At 46.0% G+C, this 26666-nt stretch overlaps 1 protein-coding gene across 1 annotated transcript; it reads right to left on the reverse strand.

The window, feature by feature from the left end:
* Window positions 1–4392: 4392 nt before the first annotated feature.
* LOC311247130 (potassium channel subfamily K member 13-like) lies at window positions 4393–24906 on the reverse strand. The gene is made up of 4 exons (XM_084337445.1): window positions 24317–24906; window positions 18606–19141; window positions 17904–18155; window positions 4393–6224 (listed from the first exon to the last, which is right to left on the reverse strand). The coding sequence occupies exons 1-4, from the start codon at window positions 24762–24764 to the stop codon at window positions 6069–6071; spliced, it is 1392 nt and encodes a 463-aa protein (XP_084193571.1). The 5' UTR covers window positions 24765–24906; the 3' UTR covers window positions 4393–6068.
* Window positions 24907–26666: the final 1760 nt, after the last annotated feature.

Genomic DNA, 26666 nt, shown 5'->3' on the forward strand with positions numbered 1-26666 from the left:
CCGCGTAACTGGTACGTAGGCGGGGGCAAGTCCCATGATGTTAGAAACCGCCTGACCCTGACAAACATAGGCCCCCATTGAGGGGAAAAATGGGTAGACAACATCCACCCCTCTCACCGGGCGACGCTGCCAGAGATGAACTATGAGATCGTCGGGGACAGGAGCAGGCAATGGCAGCGGCACGCCGTTTGCAGTGCCAGCTACCGCCATGAGCTCGGGAAACAAAGCCTGCAGTTCCCCCTGCTGACCTTCCTCCACCGAACCCGCATCCCTCACATGCAGCAGGCTTCGACCCATTGAGGAGCCACAGTCTGATGTGGCTGATAGCAGGGCATCCTGCTGATGAGGCCGAGGTGGTTCCTCGACATCTTCGAACAAGGCGTCCCAAGGAGCCATTTCTCCCCCCTCCGGTGTTTCCTGGATAGGAGGGATACTCGCCTCCACAGGACCTTCAAACAAGAATCCGTCCGACTCTTCCATGAAATCCTCAGTTTCCATCGGACATGTAGAGCCCGACGCATCCTCGCTGGTCTCCAGCAATTCCCCAAACCCAGGCCGTTCACGCCTGCATGCCACCATCTTGCGACGTGAACGGGCAGACGCGAAAAGTTTGCGTCGCAAATCCTCCGGACCCAAAACAACCGACCGTTCAACAACGGACGATTCCCTGGAACCAGAGGAACCAGAGTCGAGATCATGCCATCGCCGGAGCGACGGCACCGATGTCTCGGCTCCTCGGAGAGGCAAACTACCCATCGGCTGCCTCCTGGGCTGGGTCGGCAACCACGAAAGTGGCAGCAGCCCCGCACCAAAACGCACGACGGAGGCGGGAATGGAGAACCGCTGGTGAAGAGTGGGTCTACTCTCCGAAGAAGACATTATGACTTAGCTTTTTCCTTTGAACAGTTATGAGAGAAGAAAAAACTAAGCACAATGCAAACTCGTCACAACTCTTTTCAACTAACAACACGTCAAGTGGGGTACTACCGAGGCACTTCCTTGTGGTGAAAGCGAGAAGGAGGAGAGCAGGTGACCACACACCTGCTTATGAAGGTAAGCTAACGAGGGGTGTGGTCAGACGAATACTGGTATTAAAGGTACATTTGTGGAATTTTATTCAGTGCGCGTGCACGTGCGAGGACAGTGCATGAGTGATGCCGAGCGGATCCCCTAATGATACAGAACCAACTCTAGGTTTACTAAACTAAGTCTTCTCTGCTTGCATGTTTGGCATTGGATATTGAACTGTGAATGAATGTGCCACTCATCCAGCTCTCCTTTGACAGGTTGACCTATATCCATTACTACAACTGGAGAAGAGTGGTTCTGCATGCAGAATCACCTGGTGGCTTTTTTCCCTTGCACACACACTGTCAGCAGCCAGTTCTTTCTTGTGGGCTAGCTGTGGCTGTTCTCACCTTCTTGCTATGTTTTTTCAGCTCGTTTTAATTCCCCCATTTCTATGAGTTATCTCCTCCCTTGTTTGTGCCATCACCTTTGTGCTTTCATGACAGCATTATTTACTATAACCTTCCCAAGTGTGTGTTTCCCTTGTTTCCCCCTGTTAGCGTAGGTTGGACTACCCAAGGCCAAGACGATTTAGGGAAACCCTTCTGGCAATTGGCAGTAGTCTCCATAGCCCCAGGCAGCATTATTTTCTTGTATTGCATGCTATTATCTATAGAGTTGCAGAACAAACTAACATGTTGCGAGCCCAGGCTCTGTGTTGCATTAGTAGCACAGCTTTCCTGGAGCTATATTTTTAGAGTCTCTGCTGTGTGTTGGCGTGCTGTGTTTAAAAGTTAGTAAGTATTAGGGTATGCCATGAAAAGAGTTTCCACTGTGTGTTCTATCCTTGATTTTCTTCTGCTGACACTGAAGTCACGCATTATTAAATGATCTACTAACCCACGCAGCCAACCTAGCTTAGCGCCAGGTTTTGTAGGTCAGAATAGGGTTGCAGCCTCCCCTCGTACTACCGCCACCTGTCCACTAACACCTCCTACTCAGCTGGAAAGACCATTGACTATCTCTCCCAGGCTAAAGGGACATTGCATGTTCTTGTTACTTTAATTTAATTAATAAAGACTTGTTTTTATGGCCATCCGTGATATCTGTGTACTCTGTTGGGAACCTACTTCCTTGACCTGTGATGCCTTCAGGTAAAGGGAGGGTTTCACTGTGGATCCATGTAGTGTCTTCAAGCCATTTCTGTGCCTTCTCTTTTTTGTTTTGTTTTTATTATACATTTTCTTTATTTAGACTAGTTTCTTTGCAAAAGATTATATTAAAAGAACATGTTCCAGAGATTCAAGGAAGTCACATACAATTGTTGAAAAGATACATATGGCCCCATTCCATGCTGTGCTTGATACCAAGCTCCTCAAAATGAGTCAAATGGAGCCATGCTTTATTCTGTACAAGCCCTGAAATGAACGTTGAAACCTACTCCACAGTGCACCCAAAGAAAGTAAGTGTTTTTTACAGTGGCCCCATTAACTTTACATTAGTTGTGTAGCTAACTAAGGAGGAGCTTGGTATCCAGGAAGAAGCACAGCATGGAATGTGCTGAGAAAAAAACTCTACCCGTTGACAACATCATTGACTAGGAAATAGGGCTAGGGGTCCAATGTTGTAAAGGATTAGTCTGTGTTTTCCACGCACACACAGAGAGAGATAGAGAGAGAGCACCAACAGTACTTTTCTAGTGTACTGGGTGATTGCCTCTAGGGAGGGCAGTATTCAAGACAGAGTCATGTCTTGATTACACACAGACTGCTCTGCATATTAAACAACATTCCAGATTAAATCCAGTTTATTCTAAAATATAATCTCAAAGTAAACTAAAATGTGTCTTCTCTGGTTTCATGTTTAAAGTGACATTCACAGATGTTTTTTTGGCGTCTTCCATAATCCAACTAAATGTACCATAATTGTTCATAATCCAATACAGTTTCTGTGAGGGATTCACTGCCGATACCTGAACAGTATACAGTCAGACCAACAAGTCAAGTCAAGAGTTTTATTTGTCATGGCATACAAGTATACAATGAAATGCGGGGGGTCTTGCCCGCAACGATTGTGCATATACAATAATAATATATAATAATATAATAAGAATCCAATAGAACGACATTGTGCAATAATACAAGTAATCTACGCCCGCTTGCCTCAACGACTACCGCCCTGTAGCCCTCACCTCCATAGCCATGAAGTGCTTTGAGAAGCTAGTGAAGGGCTACATCTGTTCCTCCCTCCCCATCAACCTGGACCCCCTGCAATTTGCATATCGCCCCAACAGGTCCACAGAGGACGCCATAGCCCATGTGCTGCACACAGCAGCATCACACCTGGACAAGAGGCAGGGGAACTATGTGAGAATGCTGTTCATCGACTACAGCTCAGCATTCAATACCATAGTCCCCTCCAAACTCATAGCCAAGCTCAGGGACCTGGGCTTGAACTATGACCTCTGCCAGTGGGTCTTGGACTTCCTTACGGGCAGACCCCAGGTGGTAAAAGCAGGCAACTGCACCTCCTCATCCATCACGCTCAACATAGGGGCCCCCCAGGGCTGTGTTCTGAGCCCCCTCCTCTACTCCCTGTACACACATGACTGCGTGGCACAGCGGAACAACAACACAATCATCAAATTTGCTGATGACACAGTAGTGGTGGGCCTGATCTCTGCCAACGACGAGAGGGCCTACCTGGAAGAGGTAGAGAATCTGTCACAGTGGTGTCAGGAGAACTGCCTCTCCCTGAACGTCAGCAAAATAAAAGAGATGATTGTGGACTTCAGGAGGTCGGGGGTCAAGGACTACAGCCCCCTCAGCATCGACGGGGCACCGGTTGAGAGAGTGAACAGTTTCAAGTACCTCGGAGCCCACATATCCGAGGACTTGACATGGACCACACACATTGACAGTGTTGTGAAGAAGGCACGACAACGCCTCTACTTCCTCAGGCGCCTAAGGAAGTTCCAAGTCAGTCAGAAGATCCTTAGGAACTTCTACTCATGTACAATAGAGAGCATCCTGACTGGCAACATCACCTCCTGGTTTGGGAATAGCACTGCACAAGACAGTAGCAGACTACAAAGAGTGACACGTTCAGCCGAACGCACAATTGGAGGGGGGCTTCCCACCCTCCAGAACATTTACAACAAGCGGTGCAGGGGGAAGGCTAAGAGAATCATCAAGGACTCCAGCCACCCGAACAACTGCCTCTTTGAACTGCTGCGGTCAGGCAAGCGATACCGGAGTCTTAAGGCGAGCACAGAAAGACTCAGAAGAAGCTTCTATCCCCAGGCCATCAGGCTGCTAAACGAACAATAAACACTATGCAACAACCATCAAATGCACACAGCACACACACCCACTCACTTAAACAAACAACACACTGCAGCACCCACTCTCCACACTTTAGATCACACAAACACACTTTATATTTATTGATAAAGGATTTGCACTACAACTCGTACACCTACTGTAAATTGTACCTAAATAGCACCTCATCCCATTTCTGCCTTGCACTATATAGTATTGTATATTAGTACACTGCATAGTATATTGTGTATTATATGGTAACTCAGTTACGTTTATTCTGCATCGAACATTGTACATATGTCTATACTGAACACTGTGACCTCATTTTTTACTTCTAATTTACATGCTATACTATGTTATTTTATTTCATACTAATCTTGTCTTGCACAGTCTCTGGAGCGTAACAGTAAGAAGCATTTTGTATAAAAGTATTCTGTACTTCTGTATGACAACTATTAAAGAAACTTGAAACTTGAAACTTGAATCAAAGTAGGGCATATCGGTATATGTACATGAGTTATTTACAGAGCATGGTAGGACATGCTAGGTCCTGTGGTAGTGCAATACACTGTTAGCTACGGATGAGGCACTGGGTCTTTATGTACACTGCTATACAATGCTATATTATACAATCTCAAGTTATACTATACTATTCTTAAAGTGACCTTTCCTTTTGTAAAGTGACCATAAGTGTGAGCGTGTGCAGCATGAGTGTGTGTGTGCTCATGTTAAAGTGGCTGCTAGTGTGTGAGCGTGTACAGTGTGTGTGTTGTGTGTGTGCTCATGTGTGCTTGTGTGTGGAGAGTTCAGTGTTCAAGGCTCTAATGGCCTGGGGGAAGAAGCTGAGCCGAAGTCTCTCTGTCCTAGTTGCTGGCGTGCGCAGGCGTTTGCCTGACCGCAGCAGCATGAACAGGCTGTTGTTGGGGTGGTGAGGGTCTTTCATTATTCTGCAGGCTCTGGATTTGCACCTCTTGTTGTATAGGACCTGCAGGGGTGGTAGTGCAATACCCGTGGTACGCTCGGCTGAGCGCACCACTCTCTGTAGGGCCTTCTTGTCCTGTGCCGTGCTGTTTCCAGTCAAGATGCTCTCTACAGCTCCGGAGTATAAGGACTGGAGTATCTTCCCAGATACTCTGAACTTCCTTAACTGTCTCAGGTGGTAGAGGCGCTGCTTCGCCTTTTTGCTTCTATGTGCCAAAACTGCAGAAAATTCAAGTTGCGTTACTTTGATTTCTCATATGTTACACGTGGCTCGAAGTATCAGATTTGAATATGAGGGAAATTCTCTGATACCAATACCCTGTATTAGCCTGGTATCTGTTTTAGTCTGGTATCGACCTGATATCCATTACTAGTACTGGTGTATGTATCCCTGGTTTCCTCTTCTCCTTTGTGCACAGGGCAGTATGAAAGCATCTCATGAATGTCAAATTAGACACGCATTTGCATGAGATTGGCTGTCATGCAAAATCATGACATCAAGCATCAAAGTTACCTTCCATCTCAACTATCTTCTGTGTCCTTACTGTTATATCTGTGTCTTTATGGCTCCCCTGGGTAAAGTAGAGAACAATCTATTATTCACCTGTCCATGTGCACCCATTTTCTTTCATTCACCAAGTAAAAAGGAATGTCTTGTGATGTGTGAAAGACGATATCTTCTTGACAGTATTTCACCTTGACGGCATACCTCAGAACCTGTGCTACACTCACACAGGTGCACACAGTGCTAGCTCTTGATCAGTCGATGCTGGTTTCAGCCAGTCTATTGTTCATGATACCCAGGGCTCCCACTCCGCCTAAGAAGCCATTTTCTTTGTTTCCGCCGGCACCCGATGATCCGGCGTTCCCATTGGCAGACTCCGAGAGCTGCTTCTGCATCAGCGCCAGATTCACCTTGACACCACATAGGGAGAGAAAACATTCTGTCAGAACAAAGAGAGTGGGGCACCAGGTTGCAATGTGATTTAAATGAATGAAAAGTGGTTTGAAGGTTCTCACTTCAACTCGTTTGATTGAAAATAACAAAGAAAACAAGGACACACTGTGGAGAGATTTAACTGGTCTGAGTGCCATGCCTATGAGCCACCACTAGGGGCACTAGGAGTGGCTAACAGTGAGTGAGTGAGTGAGTGAGTGAGTGAGTGAGTGAGTGAGTGAGTGAGTGAGTGAGTGAGTGAGTGAGTGAGTGAGTGAGTGAGTGAGTGAGTGAGCGAGCGAGTGAGTGAGTGAGCGAGCGAGTGACAAGGTTGGTTATAAAGGTCTATGTTATGCTGATGTACCAGTACTGCTTCACAAATCGCAACCCCAGAACACACATATACCCTCTTATATATAGAATGATTTGTTGCAGTGTTTTTCAAACGTCCCCAGCAGGGGGCCCAGGTGGGTCGCGGGATGAGGGCCAGAAAATGAAAGTGCTGACATCTGTATGTGCTTTATGAATAGAATATACTGAACAAGTAACACTGTAGTATTTTCACTAACAATTTTAGCAAATTTTACCCTGGACCCTTGCTGGGGACACAAGTGGTTTGAAAACCACTTGATTAGAGAGACACCATCCATACATGCCAACACTGGCACTGCCCTATAGGCTACTGTATGCTTACAGCAAGAGGCAGTTCGATCGATGGAGTAGATATTCTCTACTAGGGTGTTTTCACACCTGTAGTTTGTTTGCTTTGTTCCGATTCAGGGACTATTATGATACAATTGTTGCACTTGATTCTTAGTTCGTTTGTGTTCACACGGACCAAAACAAACGCACGCGCGAGCAAACTATCACTCATTGGTCAGATTTTGGGGCGTGCCCCCCCCCAACCCTGAATCTCTGCGTTACATTGAAATCGGGGGGGAGAGAGCGGGGGAGCAAATGAATGAATGTGGATGAGAGCCGTGATGTAAGTGGTTGCAGATACGCTGTGGGGGTGCTAGAGACATGATCGAATAGTCTTTTATGCGCCTCAATCTCCTGAACACGGCGCGAGCCATTCCTAATCGATCAGAACTAAATAGGCAGCGAAAAAGCCCATTTTAAAGCACCTATTATTACCCATGCACATGCGCAGATTGCCCACAGAGTCTGGAGACGCGAGATGACGCACGAATGAATGTGGACTGTTCCATCAGAGGGGGGAGCTTCGGTGGCCAGTGTCCTTTCAGCCGACCAGGATAATGAAACAATGATCCCACTAAATGGCCAGAAGCGTCTTATGGCGACATCTACAATTACCTCATTGAGTCTCCAGGTAGACTAATGTTTATATTTAAGTGCAGCGGTCTGTAGCCACTCACATTACCACCGAAGCTCCCCGATGGAACAGTCCACATTCATTCTCTCGGTGAGAGAGAGAGGGAGAGAGAGAGTCAGTGAGAGGGAGAGAGAGAGAGGTGTTGTCTCGCACGGTGCTGCTGTTGCAGCGTCACTACAGTCACTAAACTTTCTGTACACTTGCGTGTTCTCCAGCATCTGACGAATGTGATCGTCTGCCCAAATATCAACGAGGCAGTGTACCGAGTCATCGCTGCTCCACGTTGACCCACGGCTCACTATTATTATTATTGTGTCGGTTTGCTAAATCGATTGCATTCTCACAGGATACGAGTCGCGTCGGGTTCGTTTGGAGGTGCGCCGAGACCACCCTCTCTAGGTGGTCTCGGTCCGCTTGTTTTGTTCCGCAACAGAGTGTGATTGCTGTGTTCATATATGCCCAACTGAACCGAAATAGCGGGTAAACGCTCCAGGTTTCGGATCAACAGCTCCAAACGAGCCAGGTGTGAAAACGCCCTAAGATTGGAGGTATGTTCATATCTCTAAAGGAGCATTTGACACAGCAATGGCTACCAATGATTGTATAGGGAGGGTTTCACTGTGGATCCATGTAGTGCCTTCAATAATAATAATAATAATAATAATAATAATAATACATTTATTTTATATAGCGCCTTACATTAGGAATCTCAAAGCGCTTTACATACATGGCATTATTGCATACAGACAAACACAGTACAGGGACAAACACAGTACATGGACTTTCACAATGACGACATAGTGGGGATAATACAGAGAGAGGGAGACAACTTAGAGACAAGACAGAGAACATTTTTAAATAAATAATAATACTAAGTATACGGTAGGTGTGTACAGATGTGAAAATGTAAGTGATGCAGGGGTTGGGGGGGTCAGGAGTGAGGGTATGCAAGTTTGAACAGGTGGGTTTTGAGGTGGGACTTAAATGTTTCTACAGATAAGGGCTGGGCGATAAAACGATAACGATAACTATCGCGATAAATTATTTCCTCGAAATAAACATGAAACGTGGTCGCAAAGTTTCGATATATCGATTTTCCAAGCTTGGATATGAGCACACGCACTAACAACCAATCGGTGAAGGAGATGGCCGATAGAGGAAGGAGACCCGGAAGGAGGTAGGACTCGGTAAACAAGGCTGGCTATGGCTAATTAGCTTGCACGCCGCTATTTCACAGGTTACCTGCCGAGTTGGTGTGTGTTTTGAATTCTGAGGGTAACTGTTATAGTAGTGTGGGGTATACGGTGGACGTCGTTGCAATGAATTGGGCGGAACAGAGTATTTTAGGGTCATTTTTGAGTCATGAGATACTCCGCTTGAGATACTCCGCTCTGCTAACGTGCGCGGACTGATGACGACATCAATTCGACTCTCGAGACATTCACAGCAGCAAAACAAGTCAGCCCGCGTATCGGCGCCGGGCATAATAAGTTAATTAAACTTGACAGACATTATATCGACGATAATTATCGATATCGAGTTATATGAAAATAATTTTATAATTTTATCGCGATAACGTTTTTGGTCATATCGCCCAGCCCTACTACAGATGGGGCTTCTTTTATGTGTAATAGGAGTTGATTCCAGAGTCGGGGAGCAGCGGAGGAGAATGATTTGTTTTCTGTGGATTTAAGGCGGTAGTGTGGTGTGTGGCTCAGAAGGGCTAAGTTGGATGTGCGGAGTGAGCGGGAGGGAGTGTAGTGTTGAAGAAGGTTGTAGATGTAATCAGGTGCTAGGGAGTGGAGGGCTTTGTAAGTGAGGAGACAAATCTTAAAGTCAATCCTATACTTGACAGGGAGCCAGTGAAGTGAGGAGAGGACAGGTGTGATGTGGGAGAATTTGGGGCAGCGGGTGATGATGCGGGCTGAGGTGTTCTGAATTAGTTGAAGTTTATGGAGGGATTTAGATGTTGAGCCAATGAGTAATGCATTACAGTAATCTAGACGGGAGAAAATGAGGGCATGAACCAGCTTTTCAGTGTCGGAGGGGGACAGTAGTGGTCTAATGCGTGAAATGTTCCTGAGGTGAAAGTAGCATGTCTTGGTGATGTTGTTGATGTGTGGTTCGAATGTTAGTTTGGGGTAAAAAAGAACACCCAAGTTTTTCACTGGGGGGAGGTGAGGACAGAGTGGTTGTTGATGGATATGGAGCAGTGAGGGTTTTTACGGAGAAGGTGAGGTGTGCCCATTACCAGGATTTTAGTTTTAGTGCTATTGAGTTGGAGAAGGTTGTGGTTCATCCAGATTTTTATTTCAGAGAGGCAGGAGGAGAGGGCAATAGTAGCAGCAGTGTTATGGTTTGTAACCGACCCCAATCGCACAACACAAGACAGGTATGAGAGTAAGCCAAAACAGGGCAAATCTTTATTATAGAACAAAAAGCGGCACAGTCCCTTTAAGGGAGAACACAAAAACACTAGAGTCAAGGAAATATGGAAAATGCGGCACTGTGCCTTTAAGAGGCGAACAGGCTAAGGGACTAAGGCTAAGGGCCAGGGCTAAGGACCAGGGCTAAGTGTCAGGGCCAGGACCAGGGGCACTGGAGAGGGGGACAGGGACAGAGGCCCGGAGAGGCGGGCTGGAGACAGGGACAGAGAACAGGGTTAAGGCCTTGGACAGGGCGAGGGCCAGTGGAAAAGTGAAACCGCAAGACGACTTTTGCGGTTTCTGTTCAGACTTCCATCCCAAAACGCTTGTCTAAACGTAGCCTAACTACTCTCCAGCAGATTGCAAACTCCCAACAGGTGCGTGAGGGTAGAGGAACAGAATGTCCAAGGGTGGGGGCTGGTGAAGAGTAGGAGGCAGGCAAAAGTTCTCACAAGGGTGGGGGCTGGTGAAGAGTAGGAGGCAGGGAAAATTCTCGCAAGGGTGGGGGCTGGTGAAGGAGAGTAGACAGGGAAAAGCTCAGGGAACAGGCAAATCCTCACAGTACCTCCCCCCCCACGGGAGCCACCGGGCGACCGAAAAAGCAGACAGCGGGGCAGGGGACATGACAAAGCAACAAACAAAAAAAAAACTGGGCCATGCTAGCAGGGGAAGCTACACCTAAAGTGGGGCTAGCAGAGGGACTGGGTAGCTGCCAGAGCATTGCTAGCTACAGGGCCTATGCTAGCTGTACTGCTACATTAGCATAGAGGCTGCGCTAGCTGCCGGAGCTAGGCTAGCAGACAGGGCTGGACTAGCAAAGGAGAACAAGCTAGCTGGAAGGACAGTCCTAGCTGTGGGGAACAGGGTAGCTAACAGGGGAGCTAACGAGGCTAACAGGGGAGCTAACAGGGGAGTCAACAGGGGAACTAACAGGGGAACTAACAGGGGAACTAACAGGGGCTAACTCACATACACTGTCTGTGCTGGCTGGGGTCGTCGACGGGTCGGGTCGTACTGTTATGGTTTGTAACCGACCCCAATCGCACAACACAAGACAGGTATGAGAGTAAGCCAAAACAGGGCAAATCTTTATTATAGAACAAAAAGCGGCAACAGTCCCTTTAAGGGAAAACAAAAAAACACTAGAGTCAAGGAAATATGGAAAATGCGGCACTGTGCCTTTAAGAGGCGAACAGGCTAAGGGACTAAGGCTAAGGGCCAGGGCTAAGGACCAGGGCTAAGTGTCAGGGCCAGGACCAGGGGCACTGGAGAGGGGGACAGGGACAGAGGCCCGGAGAGGCGGGCTGGAGACAGGGACAGAGAACAGGGTTAAGGCCCTGGACAGGGCGAGGGCCAGACCTGCTTACAGGGATGAGGACAGGGTTCCGACGGCGGAGGCCTGGCACGGGGACAGGGGCCCGACGGCGGAGGCCTGGCACGGGAACAGGGGCCCGACAGCGGAGGCCTGGCACGGGGACAGGGGCCCGACGGCGGAGGCCTGGCACGGGGACAGGGGCCCGACGGCGGAGGCCTGGCACGGGGACAGGGGCCCGACGGCGGAGGCCTGGCACGGGGATCCTCCTCCTCCTCTTCGGATGCTGCAGACGGGCAGCGCAGAACAAAGGGGGTCCCAGGGGACCGGGATGGGAACACGCCGTCCTCCCGTGGAATACTAGGGAGCGACGACGAGCCTCACCCCAGCAACGAGGATCACGGAGAGACGCCTTCCTCCCGTGGAATCGGGAGCGATGGCGAGCCGCCTTGACGTCTGGAGTGGGAACACTGGAAAACCTCCCGTAGAGAATTAGAGAGCGAAGACGGTGTCCCACTCCAGGCAAACGGCGACAGATGGTGATGGCTGGGCCGTCGTCTCACACCGGAGACGCGGCAGGTGATGGTGACGTACAGAACTCCATGAACACTGAACACAGATACAGAACGAACACAGAGTCCAGAACACAGAACGACCCGACAAGGACTGGAGGGGAGTCTGCAACTTAAGTACTCTCCAGCAGATTGCAAACTCCCAACAGGTGCGTGAGGGTAGAGGAACAGAATGTCCAAGGGTGGGGGCTGGTGAAGAGTAGGAGGCAGGCAAAAGTTCTCACAAGGGTGGGGGCTGGTGAAGAGTAGGAGGCAGGGAAAATTCTCGCAAGGGTGGGGGCTGGTGAAGGAGAGTAGACAGGGAAAAGCTCAGGGAACAGGCGAATCCTCACAAGCAGTGGTGTCGGGAGGGGAGTGAATGTATAACTGTGTGTCATCGGCGTAGCAGTGGTATTGGAGACCATGTGTTCTGAAAATATGGCAGAGGGGTAACATATAGAGGGAGAAGAGTATGGGACCAAGGACTGAGCCTTGGGGGACACCAGATGTAACAGGGAAAGAAGTTGAGGTATGACTGTCCATGGTAGTGACTGAGTCTGTCTGATAGATAGAAGTGAAATAGGTGGAGAGCTGAGCCTGTGATGCCAACTGTGTGTTCTAAACGGGAGAGTAGGATGTTGTGATCAATGGTGTCAAAAGCAGCGCTGAGGTCGAGGAGGATGAGTATGGAGAGAAAACCGGAATCTGAATTTAGCAGGATATCGTTGGTGACTTTAACAAGAGCAGATTCTGTGCTGTGGTGTTTTCGGAAGCCTGATTGAAAGGGTTCAAAAAGGGAGTTGTTCTCTAGGTGGGTGTGGAGTTGGTTGGAGATAATCTTTGGATAGAAATGGTAGGTTGGAAATTGGTCTGTAGTTACTGAGGGTATTGGGATCCAAATTGGGTTTCTTGATGAGGGGGGTGACAGCTGCTGTTTTCAGTAATGGGGGGAAAACACCAGATGAGAGGGATGTGTTGATGATGTGTGTGATGGGGGGCTGAGTGCAGAGATGCAAGATTTTGTGAGAGAGGAGGGGATAGGGTCAAGGAGACATGTTGTGGGTTTGGATTGCATTATAGTCTTGGTGACAGTATCTGTAGAAACTTCAGTGAAGTGTGAGAGTTTGGTGCCTGTGAATATAGGATCTGGGGGGGGGCTGGGTGTGCTGGGCGGTGTTGGCTAAAATATCTTTTCGAATGTTGTCAACTTTGTTGATAAAAAAGTTCATGAAGAGGTTACATTGGTCAGTCGATGCTGGGAGTGTGGCTGGTTTAACTGGTGCAAGCCATTTCTGTGCTTTCTATGTCTTTTCCCCACAGTGCTTGTTTTTTTTACAGTGGCCCCATTAACTTTACATTAGTTGTGTGGTTAACTAAGGATGAGCTTGGTATCCAGGAAGAAGCACAGCATGGAATGTGCTGAGAAAAACTCTACACGTTGACAACATCATTGACTAGGAAATAGGGCCATGGCTATATAGTTGTTGGTGTGTCGGTGTACACACCTACAACGTTGGAGCACTTAATTAATCCCCTTAACAAAAACATATTTCTGCACATTCCCCTGAGGGGTACATTTGCGTATCAAAGAGAATAGAGATCTAGAGAAGGTAGCTCCTATCAACACAGTATAACCAGCACAGTCTCACAACTAGCACACCATTAGAGGCCAGTTCAGAAAATGCCCACCTGTTTTCTACCCAGAATACAACACTGCCTCTTCTTCAGTTGAGATTCAAAACTGAACTTCACACATTACTGCCACTTAGTGGAAAAAGCGATGGGGAATACATTGGGAGCCTCTAGGTGGTGATACACGTGTGAGAACAGTAAGTTGTCGCTACATGTGTTAGAAGAAGACGGTCTGACTCAAATGGGGGTGCGCGGTGAGGAACAGGATGCATCATCATCAGTGCTCACTCTTCCCATCTCTATGCTATACCAGTATAGGCATTTCACAAGGGGGATCAGAGTAGCATGGGGGAGACATTTTATGGTGTCCCTGGAGTTGGTAGGGTTTCAGAGACTTACTCAAGGACACTTTGACAGGGAAGAGTACATTGACTGTCATTTGAGGACTGAAACTATGACCTGTTGTTCACTCTCTTTAACCACTAGGCTACCCTGCCACACTACTACCATATTGCCTGAGCAGAACAACAGTTCCTGTAGGTGGTGTATACAGTTCCAATACAGTTCCTGTAGGTGGTGTATACAGTTCCAATACAGTTCCTGTAGGTGGTGTGTATACAGTTCCAATACAGTTCCTGTAGGTGGTGTATACAGTTCCAATACAGTTCCTGTAGGTGGTGTATACAGTTCCAATACAGTTCCTGTAGGTGGTGTATACAGTTCCAATACAGTTCCTGTAGGTGGTGTATACAGTTCCAATACAGTTCCTGTAGGTGGTGTATACAGTTCCAATACAGTTCCTGTAGGTGGTGTATACAGTTCCAATACAGTTCCTGTAGGTGGTGTATACAGTTCCAATACAGTTCCTGTAGGTGGTGTATACAGTTCCAGTACAGTTCCTGTAGGTGGTGTATACAGTTCCAATACAGTTCCTGTAGGTGGTGTATACAGTTCCAATACAGTTCCTGTAGGTGGTGTATACAGTTCCAATACAGTTCCTGTAGGTGGTGTATACAGTTCCAATACAGTTCCTGTAGGTGGTGTATACAGTTCCAATACAGTTCCTGTAGGTGGTGTATACAGTTCCAATACAGTTCCTGTAGGCGGTGTATACAGTTCCAATACCTGACACCATCATCTACAGTCACACTGTTGTGGGGCAATGGCAGATGACGAACATCTAGTTTTCTCCATCTCATATGTTTTCCAGAAGTTTATTCACACCTCACTTTTAAAGGGATAGTTCCGATATTTTTGGAACCCTAGCCCTATTTTCTACTCGTCAATGATGATGTTGTTGATCGGTAGAGTAATTCCTCAGCACAATCCATGCTGTTCCTCATACTAGTTCTGGATAGTCAGCCACCACAAACCAATGCAAAGTCAATGGGATCAAGCTCCTGTCTGTACACGCTGACTGAGGCTCACTGAAACCTACTCCACGGTGCTGCACACAAAGAAAGGGTTGACGAGTCTCGGTCAGCTTGACTTTGCATTGGTTTGTGGCTAACTATCCGGAGCTAGTATTGATTGATTGATTGATTGATTGATTGATTGAAAACTTTATTAACAGATTGCAGAATGGGTACAATACAGTACAGCTCAATACACACAATTGTTAAGGGGATGCAGACCAGAGAAAGACTTTCGTCTTGTTTACATCAGGGTCCCCCATTTTCAATTCATCAGGACATATATGACATACATGACATACAGATAGTCAGTACTGCTACATCTATACATTTATGACATACCAGATTTGCAAATACAGTACTGTTTGTGATACAGAAGGAGTCAGGAAAAGGGAGTATATACATTTGACGTAGAAACTGTACATTGGAGGAGGTTGGGTGGGGGGGGTTGGGTACACTGGGATATTGACAACCATACTGGGTAATCTACATTGGAGGTGGTTGGGGGGGGGGGGGAGAAACACTGTATAAACAAGCAAAACTGTACATTGAGGGGGGGGGGGGGGAGAGACACTGTACAAACAAGCAAAATTGTACATTGGACTATTGACAAAACCATACTAGGTAAATGACTGTACATTGGAGGGGGTTGGGTTAGGACATTTACAGGGGCCAGTTTTGAATTGCCCGTAGGTGTCCCTTGAGAGTGGTTTTGAAAGTGGGTAGTGATCCACATTCCTTTACAGCTTTGGGTAGGGCGTTCCACATTGATGTGGCATAATTGCGAAACGTGTTTAGTCCCTTATTTGAGCCGAATCTGGGTTTAACATGATTTGTGGCGCTCCCTCTGGTGTTGTGATCGTGGTATTCACTGACCTTTGGGAAGTATTTTGACATGTACATGGTCGTGTAGTGTATCTTGTAGACCAGGCCCATTGCAAGTTGCTGTACTCTGTCGTCTACTCTAAGCCATCCTAGGTTGTCAAAGTGGGCAGGGGTGAGGTGGGTTCTAGGAGTAAGGTCAAGCAGTAGTCTGACCAGTTTGTTTTGAGATGTTTGTAATTTTGTTTTTAGCGCCTTTGAGGTGCTTTGGTACCATGAGGTGCAAGCATAGTCGTAGTACCCTTGAATGAGTGCTCCTGCCAGAGTCTTCATGGTATTCTTGTTTACCAGAGAGGAGATCCGGTACAAGAATCTAGTTTGTTGGTTGACTTATTTTATTACATTGGATGCCATTTTGTCACAGGAGAGATTAGCCTCTAGGATGGAACCCAGGTAGGTAATTTCATCTTTCCTTGTGACAATATTGTCACCCACTGTAACCGAGAAGCCGTCGGTCTTGCTGAGTTTGTTATTTGAACCGAAGAGAATGGACTCTGTTTTGCCCATGTGTAATGATAGTTTGTTATCAGCGAGCCATATGCAGATTTTGCCTAGTTCCGAGCTGAGGGTTTTTTCAACCTGTAACTTGTTCTTGTCAGAGACCAGCAGGGCTGAGTCGTCCGCAAACAGGAACAAGTTGCAGTCACAAGCTGACGACATGTCATTTGCATAAATTAGGAACAGTAGCGGTCCTAGTATGCTTCCTTGTGGAACACCACAGCTCACTGTGAGGGGGGGGGGATAGGGTACCGTTTACCTCCACCATCTGTTCCCTCCCCTCAAGGTAGGATTGCATCCAGCTCACTGATAGACTATCAAAACCAATTGCTTTTAGCTTGTCAATCAGAATGGAGTGATTGACAGTGTCGAAGGCCTTTTGTAGGTCCAGCATAACCATGCCGCAGTATTTGCCTGCGTCCACCTCTTGTTTGATGTGGTCATTCAAATAGAGAAGGCATGTGTCAGTGGAGTGGGATGTTCTGAAGCCAGATTGGAATTCGTAGATTAGATTTTTTTCCGCTAGGTACTTTTCGACCTGTTCGTAGACAATTTTTTCCATGACTTTCGAGATGGAGGTGAGAATAGAAACAGGGCGGTAGTTGCCTGGGTCTAATTTGCTGCCCTTTTTGTGCAGAGGGGTCACCCTCGCAATTTTGAAGTCCTTGGGGACGTGTCCCTGTTTTATGGAGAGGTTTATTATGTGTGTGATGACTGGGGTGATGGCGGCTGCTGAGTCTCTGAGGAATTTGGAGGGGATGTTGTCATGGCCAGTGGCCTTGTTAGGATGGAGGGCGCTCAGTTTATTGAGTACCTCATCTGTTGTTACCATTTCCAGCTTGAAGTCGTCCTTGCGGACCCCTAGGTTTTTGTAGTAAGCTACTATGTGTTCTACCCCATAAAGCCCTGAGTGGGAGGGTAGTTTGTTTACCAGTGTTGTGGCTATGTTTGTGAAGAAAATGTTTAAGTAATTGGCTACATCCAGCTTGTCTGTGATGAGTGTGTTGTCCGTTTTTATGTTTATGTTTGAGAATCTGGTTTTAAGTTTTTTACTGCATCCTAGTTGATTATTGAGTAATTTCCAAAGTTCACGTGGTTTGTTTTTGTTTTCCTCAGTTTTGTCATTGATGAAATTCTTTTTTGCAGTTTTGATCATGGAGTTTACGTCGTTTCTTAGTCTGTTTCTTTCTAGTTTGAGTTCAGTCACGTGGGCTTGGAGTTCACTGCTCGTGCTTTTGGTAAGCTTTGACTGACTTTTTCGAAACTCAGAGCATTTTTCATACATGGTTTTCATAGCGGCCAGTATTTCGGAGTGCATCCACGGCTCAGCGCAATTTTTTAACATCGTGGATTTTGCTGAGAAAGGACTGTACAAATTAACAACATCATTGGTAAGTAAGAAATATTGCTGGGGATCCAAAATGTTGAACTATCTGTTTAAGGTCAGCAAACTATTTGTCCCACATTGCGCGGGAGTGCCATGAAATTGCGGATTGACTTCCAAAATTCAATTGACTGTATAGTAGATGAGGGGGTGAACAGCGACAACTGACCTCAGATCACCCACTAGGGAAGAACCACAGCCTTGTGGGGATGACCTTCGCTCACCTTGTTAGCAGCCACTCCAGCCAGGAAGTCTCTGGCAGAGATCATCTCCCCGGACATCCTCCTCGCTTCATCTGCTTCGCTCTCGTTCACCCCGTCCGTTTCTATGGAGACTATCCGTCTCGCCTGTCGGTGGGAGGCACCGACCGGCATGACGGCGTTCCGGCGTGGCGGAAAGCGCTTCTTGGCTGGACAACAGCGACAGCAGCCCCGGCAGCACAGGACATCAAGCATTTGGAGCAGCCAGTTGAGTGTCTGTTCAATTAGGAGACAGGAGAGGACAGGAGCATTCAGTGGTCCTCTTTGTCCTTGAGCTAAACAGTGTTTAAAGGGGAACACCACCCATTTTAAGAGTTTTGAATATGTTATTCCTATGCCCAAAGACAGTTCAGTCAATATTTGTGAACATGCACCACTCTCTCCTAAAGCTAGAGTTGCATCAGTGAGAGAACTGTCAAATTTGTGATGTCACCTGGATACAGTTGGGGCTATCTATCCATCCATCCATCCATAAGAGGTAATCAATTGCAGTTCAGATACAGTACTCTTTATTATTCCCTCTCAGAGCACCCCCCCCCCCTCCTCCACTTACGTTGTTCTAATCTCATCACCTAACATCCCTCCCTTCCAACCTGTCAATCCCTCCATCCATCCATCCATCCATCCATCTATCCATCAATCAATCCCTCCCTCCATCCTGCTCACCTGCTTGATGACTATTGAGATGACGTTGAAGAGCGAGTAGATACAACACACCCCCATGAGTATAAACAGGAAGTTAGCCAGTCTGTAGGCCATCTGCCTCTCTCCATAGGCTTCCCTCTGACTGCTCACCATGTCCCCGAACCCGATGGTGCTGAACGCCACGAAGCAGAAGTACAAAGAGTCCAGGTATGCCCAGCCCTCTGTGGCAGAGTACAGCGCGGAGGCACAGCAGGAGATCACCACTGCGGCCACACACAGGATCAGCATCACATAATAGACAGAGGGCTTCCACCCCTCCAGGCTGTCCCTCTCCCTCTCTCCCTGAGGCGGGGGTGCCCCCGTGTGGCTCTCGTGGGGCATGACACCCTGCCGTCTGCGCTGTAGCTGATGACAGGACTTGAGGATGAAGGCCAAGATAGTGATGATGCGCTCCAGGAAGAGGTTAAAGAAGAGGATGGTGGAGGCGCAGCCGATGAGGCCGTAGAAGATTAGGAAGATTTTACCCCCGACAGTGGCTGGGGTGGTCATCCCAAAGCCTGGGGAAACAGACAGCATGGAGAGGTAAGGTCCCTCGAATAAAGACTTAGTCCACTAGTAGTTATAGGATTTTTCTCAACTAATCGAATAGTGTATTTCATCAACTAATCAAATAGTGTATTTCATCAACTAATCGAATAGTGTATTTCATCAACTAATCGAATAGTGTATTTCATCAACAAATCTGTGGAACTATTTTTGTCACATTGTTGCCCTACACATTAACTCTTTAGTGTGTTAATCAAAGACCAGTAGACATGTCTGGGACATTGTTACAACACTAAATATGAGAGAATAATTTTCCAGTAATAACTCATGTGTGTCATATAAATGTCCTAGGAATGTGGCCATATTCATGTAAACTATTTGTATGTGAATGGCAGCATTCATAAAAGAACTTCCTCCATAATTTTTTACTTCTACCAATCTAATGCCCTCATGACCTCTTAACGTTGTCCAATAGGATCCTTGCTTCCAAAACCCTGTAGATTCCAAATGGATTCTGATCTTATATGTCACACTTCACTCTTGTATCTCAAACAGGTCGTCTCATTCAACATCAAAGAGGAGTGTCAGCAGAAGAATCAGAACACCCCTCACCAGTGGAGTAATTTCAGTAAAAGCCAAGGTATGGCAAGGAGGGAGGGTGGGGGTGTAGGGTGGGTTTCCCCCCTTGGTGGATTTTTTTTTTTGTCAAATCAGTTGTGCAATAGTCACTTTTGGTGAGTATGTTTCTATACAATTCACTTATATGACATTTAGGTATGACACAGGACTACAAAAGCATTTAGTATAGAAATTTGTCAACAGACTAAAGCAGGGAACCACAATATTTTGCATACAAATTATGCTGAGCAGAATGTAATATCATAACTGTCTATTATTTTTCTTGCAATTGAGCCAATTTTCCTTGGTTTTGAGGTGTGTGGGGGACCCTGATGTAAACAAGACGAAAGTATTTCTCTGGTCTGCATCCCCTTAACAATTGTATGTATTAAGCTGTACTGTACTGTACTCATTCTGCAAGCTGTTAATAAAGTTTTCAATCAATCAATCAATCATGTGTTCAACAGAATGTAGTATCAAAAACACGTTCACAAAAAGTATGGGTTACTGAATGCTGAACTGCACTGTTATAATCACTAAGCCATTGTAAGACCTTACCTGTGTCCCTGTATCACTTGTCTCTGCTGCCCTTTGACTAAAAAACATCTGTATGTCCATTATGTGACATATTTGAGTATCACCTAGTAAAAGTCACCTAGTAAAAGTGAGATAATTGACAATATCAAAACATGCTAGAGCTGTACCGAATAGTTTGAAGCTTCGAAGCTTAATCTATTCTCCCTCTCTCTTTGTGTGTGTATGTCAGGCACGTGCACACATAGAGCCCAAGGGGTGCTTGAGCACCTGCCCTTTTGAGCCTCATAAAAAAGTGCCCTTTAAAAGAAAAAGAATAATAAAAAATATATATATATATTTTTTTTTACCGTTGCGCATATAGACTGCCCTTCCAACTGAAAGTGTCAGGATAGAATAAAAATATTAGGTAAAGAGCGAGAGATGCCCCGTATTCCATTGCAGTTTGCACGGCCTCCTCAGCGTGCCTCTCCGCGGACCTATATATTTTATGCATAGCGTGGGTGGTGATGATGATGATAGAAACCGCTGTGGCGCATACAGTTGAATGCTGGTATTACACTCACTGAGGGACATGAAGAAGTCAAGTTTTGGGAATCTCAAATGGGAATCTCAAATACAAATCGGGATTGGAATAAAAAATGCATTTATATTAAACAATACAGAATATACAGCACTTCTTGGGGTCTGTAGGGTAAGCACTTATTCCCTCCCCCCTGAACATTTATGGAGATGTATGGGCCTTTTAAGTCAGTGATAAAAGTGTCTTTCAAGGATAAGTGAACTCCTGCACTGATTATTATAGTTCAATATTTGATCACCAAAACCCCCCAAAAAGCAAAAGGGCGCCCCCTGCTAAAAAAGGGCCCCCAAAAATCTGGCTTGCGCGCGTTTTCAGTTAGAAACATACACAGATATAGTGCCCTTTTCAGACTTTGAGCACCTGCCCCTCTAAAGTCCTGTGCACGTCCCTGGTGTATGTGTGTGCGTGTGTACTCTTTTTGGATTAGGCTAATTAGCTTTAATAATCCTGATTCCTAAGCCTATTTTATTCAAAAGGAAGATATTGATTTACATACAGTATGTGTATATATATATATCATATTATTTAATTTTATAATTGTATCTCCTGTGCTGGCACAAGCACTAATATAGATTTGGAGTGGAGAGAGATAACACATAATAACATATGGAAAGGCTAACATTTTATAATTTTGGCTGGTAAAGAATCTCTCTGGCTGGTAGTTTTTTTTTAATCTAAAGCTACAGGCATAGATAAATTGTATATGTAATGATAAACAACATTGTAGTAAGTAACTGGTGGGTTTTATATTATTTAAAGATAATAAAGTAGGTATAATGAGTCAATAGATAAAAAGCAGTAGGCAGTAGGCATCCACACTACACAGCATTTACAGACATAAATAAACTCCTACTCTGGTATTCAGAGAGGCAGCTACCCATGTGACCTAAGGATATAGTAGAGCACTTGAAAAACATGTCAATCATTTTGAAATGTTCAATTGCGAATTTAAACCCATGTTGAGACACATGGTTGTCTTACAGGCCTATGTCACAGTCTGTTTGCTAATGGAGAGACCCCTCACACATGGTTGACTTACAGGCCTATGTCAGTCAGGTTGCTAATGGAGAGACCCCTCACACATGGTTGACTTACAGGCCTATGTCACAGTCTGTTTGCTAATGGAGAGACCCCTCACACATGGTTGACTTACAGGCCTATGTCACAGTCTGTTTGCTAATGGAGAGACCCCTCACACATGGTTGACTTACAGGCCTATGTCAGTCAGGTTGCTAATGGAGAGACCCCTCACACATGGTTGACTTACAGGCCTATGTCACAGTCTGTTTGCTAATGGAGAGACCCCTCACACATGGTTGACTTACAGGCCTATGTCACAGGTTTTCCTGAGGTCACCACCAGCTTCATTTGTAAATTTGTTCTATTAAATTAAAAACAAGCTCTGTTGTTGTAAATGCACTTCTCTTCACTTAGAAAACATCTCACCTCGCCATCTCTTTCTATCGTTTTCACTTACATGTATCTTGCGCAAAACCAATAATTTCCACAGATTTTTATTTCAGACTAGGTATGATGAATTAGCAATGATTCACTTGATAAAGTAAAATTGGATGCAACCGAATAATACCACCGTCTAGAGTCGGGTGAAAAAGGATGACAAAATGGCATCCAATGTAATAAAAAAAGTCAACCAACGAACTCGATTCTTGTACCGGATCTCCTCTCTGGTAAACAAGAATACCCTGAAGACTCTGGCAGGAGCACTCATTCAAGGGTACTACGACTATGCTTGCACCTCATGGTACCAAAGCACCTCAAAGGCACTAAAAACCAAATTACAAACATCTCAAAACAAACTAGTCAGACTACTGCTTGACCTGACTCCTAGAACCCACCTCACCCCTGCCCACTTTGACAACCTAGGATGGCTTAGAGTAGATGACAGAGTACAGCAACTTGCAATGGGCCTGGTCTACAAGATACACTACACGACCAAGGTACCCATGTACATGTCAAAATACTTCCCAAAGGTCAGTGAATACCACGATCACAACACCAGAGGGAGCTCCACAAATCATGTCAAACCCAGATTCGGCTCAAACAAGGGACTAAACACGTTTTGCAATTATGCCACATCAATGTGGAATGCCCTACCCAAAGCTGTAAAGGAATGTGAATCACTACCCACTTTCAAACACACTCTCAAAGAACACCTACGGGAGACTGCAATTCGAAACTGGCCCCTACAAATGTCCTAACCCAGTTGTACAGTAAATGTCCAAGTATGGCTTTGTCAGTATTCCAATGTACAGTGTGTCCCCCCCCTACCCAACCCCCCCCCCCCTCCAATGTACAGTCCCCCCCACCCACCCCTACCCAACCTCCTCCAATGTACAGTTTCTACGTCAAATGTATACACTCTTTTCTGAACAATTTTTGTATCACAAACAGTACTGTATTTGCAAATCTGGTATGTCATAAATATAGATGTAGCAGTACTGTCTATCTGTATGTCGTGTGCGTCATGATGAATTGAAAATGGGGGACCCTGATGTAAACAAGACGAAAGTCTTTCTCTGGTCTGCATCCCCTTAACAATTGAGCTATATTGTACCCATTCTGCAATCTGTTAATAAACTTTTCAATCAATCAATCAAAACGGACGAGCTTTAAAAAGCGAAAGTAAATCAAAACAATTGGTAAAACTGAAGGCTATAAATATTGGGTCCTCCTCCAATAGTCCACGAAAGCAGATGGATGCATTTTTATTCAATAAAAACACGATGCAGATTTAATGTGCTGTAAGTGGTATTTTGTTAAAATATATGGTCTACATGTTAAAATAATAGCCCTACATTCCGACACAATTTATTAATAGGCGAATTTAGTCTGGGCGCCGGATGAAAACACATGTGCCTTAGTTAGGCTATAGCAAACTTCAAAATAAATAGATATTAATAATAAAATATTAACCCTTAGTAGGTTATAATACAGTCAGTGAGCCATTTAATTAATGGGATTCGGAATCATTTGAACTACAACACAGTGGGCCAAACCTTTGTTTGCAACCGCATGCAGGAGCAGGTTATCCATCTCAATGTGTCTTTGAGACACTGAACCTTAGAACCTTACCTGCTCCTGGAGTAGCCGAAAATGACTGGCCATGCACTCTGGTGGGCAAGCTTACATGTATCAACATGTCTACTCTTGTGTACAGAGAAATACAGTCCTCGGATTGAGTGGTCTAAATTCCTTGGGCAGAATCACACCCATGCTGTTGAATACTCAACTGTTGATAGCAGGACGCTGAGGAAAGAGACCTCCGATTTGCCACCACTCGCCTGTGCGCCATAACGCATCTGGCTTACAATTTGGCACAGCAAGAATAAACTTAAACTCAGGACGGAGTGATAGCTTTCTGACATCTTGAAAATAGGAAGGCTGCACGCACTATGGTCCTACTTGTTATTTTAATGGGATCATCATTTACCTATAGTCGAAACCACTGTTCCAACGAAATAGAACGCTCCAGTGAAATCCCAGCGCGGTCTCAGTGTGTCCACGCGGATCCCAGCCACGTTGGCCTCTTCATAGCAGCGGAGCAGCGTCTCCAGCGCGGACCTGTTGAGCCGGTGCTTCAGGGTGAAGCTCTCCAGCCGCCGCGCCCACCGCTCCTTCGCCTGCCGCTCGGCGGGCTGTTCCAGGGCAGAGAACACCGCGGCGCCGCACAGCAGATACACGGCGATCAGAACAGCCAGCATCACGAACCGCGCGTTATCTTTGTTCACCGCGCCCAGTCCGCAGTAGCAAGCCATCACGACGACGGCAGACAAGACGAAAGCAAGCAAGATAGAGAGAAGCTCCCCATATTCACAAGGGCAAACATTTAGCCTCTCGGAAAAGTTAAAATAGCATCCAGTTCCATGCAGAAGTGCCATTATTGTTGTGGGTCATCGTTAACAGGTGCTCCTTCCTGGTGGTACTCCGTGATAGAAAAAAGTCCAAGCTGATAAAATATATATACATATAATATATAAACGACATATGGGCTAAAGCTTTGCCCACACATCCACGCGGGACATCAAGTGTGACCTGAGTGCGTCTACAGTCAGTATATCCTCCTCGCTCCCCAACCGCTGATGCAGTGCGTCCTCCGGGCAACTTTTCAGTGGCGGTCAACTACCTACACACTCACAATCCCGATACATATTACAATACTCAATATGACAATCAATCAGTGACATGATTACAAGCATATTAAACGATTAGGTCTACAAAAAGAAATAATAAAAGGACATAACTCCATTGTTATCGCGTCGATGTCAAGAGTTCTAACTTCTAATGTCCATTGCAGCGGCCTTGTTCCTTCGAGTTGAGGCCAGGGGAAAGGTACCTTGCCTGTTGCCTCACCTCAGCAAGACCGAAGTCGTCAGCTAAAACTCCTTGCAGTGCATTTAAAACCGTTCGGTGCCACATGTGAGCTACTCAGAACGATACGCTTCAGGTAAGATAATCCTGCGAAGTATCCATTAATCATCACAATTTCCAAATCCAAATGCTCGGTGTCGTTCGACGTAGCCAACGATACAGGGACCAGAGATGCAATCTCATTATCTGCAAGCAGGGCAATTACTATTCGCAGATGTTGACCCATAAAGTAAACCAGGACGACGACCAACCGAATGAGACAGGGCTGTTATAGGCTAATAATACTATTAAGTTAACTCTGTGGGCAAGTGTTGAGCAGGTCCAAGGCCAGATTAAGAATTCAGAGGCCCCCGGGCCAGATTCTTGTGGAGCCCCCCACACCCACACACAGTGGCGTTTTTATATGTCACTTTAAAAAATAAAAAAAAAGCTGGATCCGTAACATTGTCCAACCAATCCTCCTGGTTTTCATGTTCAAGCACCGCTGGCGGCGGGCTGTCATCGCGGTCTGCCTCAGAGTCAGAGTCATTCGTGTTGGTGTTGGGGCTGGGCTGTGGAGATGCGGCGGGCGTATACGAACAGGTGGCAGCCACTGGTGGTGGTGGGCCGGCTGAACTAGAGGCTGCCGCTGCCTCTTCTCTGTCGCTAGCATCAATAATAATGTTCGCATTCTCGTCCTCTCTGCCCGCGGCGCCTGGCTCAGCCTCTTTAACGTTGCTGCTACTACTAGTGCTAGCCAGGGGGCTATCCTCCTCCATAACTGACGGGGTGAAAAAAGTAGAGATAGTCGGTATGCTTTGCCGAAGTAACACGCTCTTTCTGTCCCTTTCCTGTTTAGATTTTAACTTAGCAGCTCCGCTTTCCCACCGTTTAACTTTTTTATCCATGTTTTTTGAGTCTCATATGATCATACAGTACTACTCAAGTCTTAGCCTACTTGATCAACTTGCAAGTGCAATTCTCGCGGTCAGTGGTCACCTGACCTCACAGTGACCCCTGGACCTGGACGTCAGTGTCACATAGACTCAACGTCTCTCACCCCTCATTATCAAACAATCAATCATATTTTTATTTGCAATACAAAAATTTTAATAAAAATAGATAGAGAAGAGATGAGATGATACTAGTAGTCACTATAGATGCTGTGAAAGTAAACGCTGGATGAGGATCTGATTATATATATATTTTTTTCGTATTTTTTTTTTACTAGTGTGTAGTGGAGGCCCCTAGTCACTAGGGGGAGCTCGATGATATCCGCTATCAGCACCGGCGTGTCTCTGCTGTCTGTCATGAATAATGATCCCAATCTGCCTCATTCGTGTCGGGGCTGCGTCTATTCTTTTACCAACGGATTTCCAGTTCCGTGTTCGCGTTCTGCGATCTGATTGGCCACTGACATTTCTGGTGCGATC

This window comes from Notolepis coatsorum, assembly GCF_963971535.1.
Source record: "Notolepis coatsorum genome assembly, chromosome: 20".
Taxonomy (NCBI): domain Eukaryota; kingdom Metazoa; phylum Chordata; class Actinopteri; order Aulopiformes; family Paralepididae; genus Notolepis; species Notolepis coatsorum.

Bases quoted from the DNA above. Each gene is read 5' to 3' on its own strand.
- LOC311247130 (XM_084337445.1), bottom strand. From the start codon at position 24,764: ATGGCACTTCTGCATGGAACTGGATGCTATTTTAACTTTTCCGAGAGG. The intron at 19,142-24,316 runs GTAAATGATGAT...CTGTTTCCCCAG, and splicing joins AACAGTGGTTTCGACTATAG to GCTTTGGGATGACCACCCCA. The intron at 6,225-17,903 runs GTGAGCGAAGGT...TGTGGTGTCAAG, and splicing joins CTGGAGTGGCTGCTAACAAG to GTGAATCTGGCGCTGATGCA.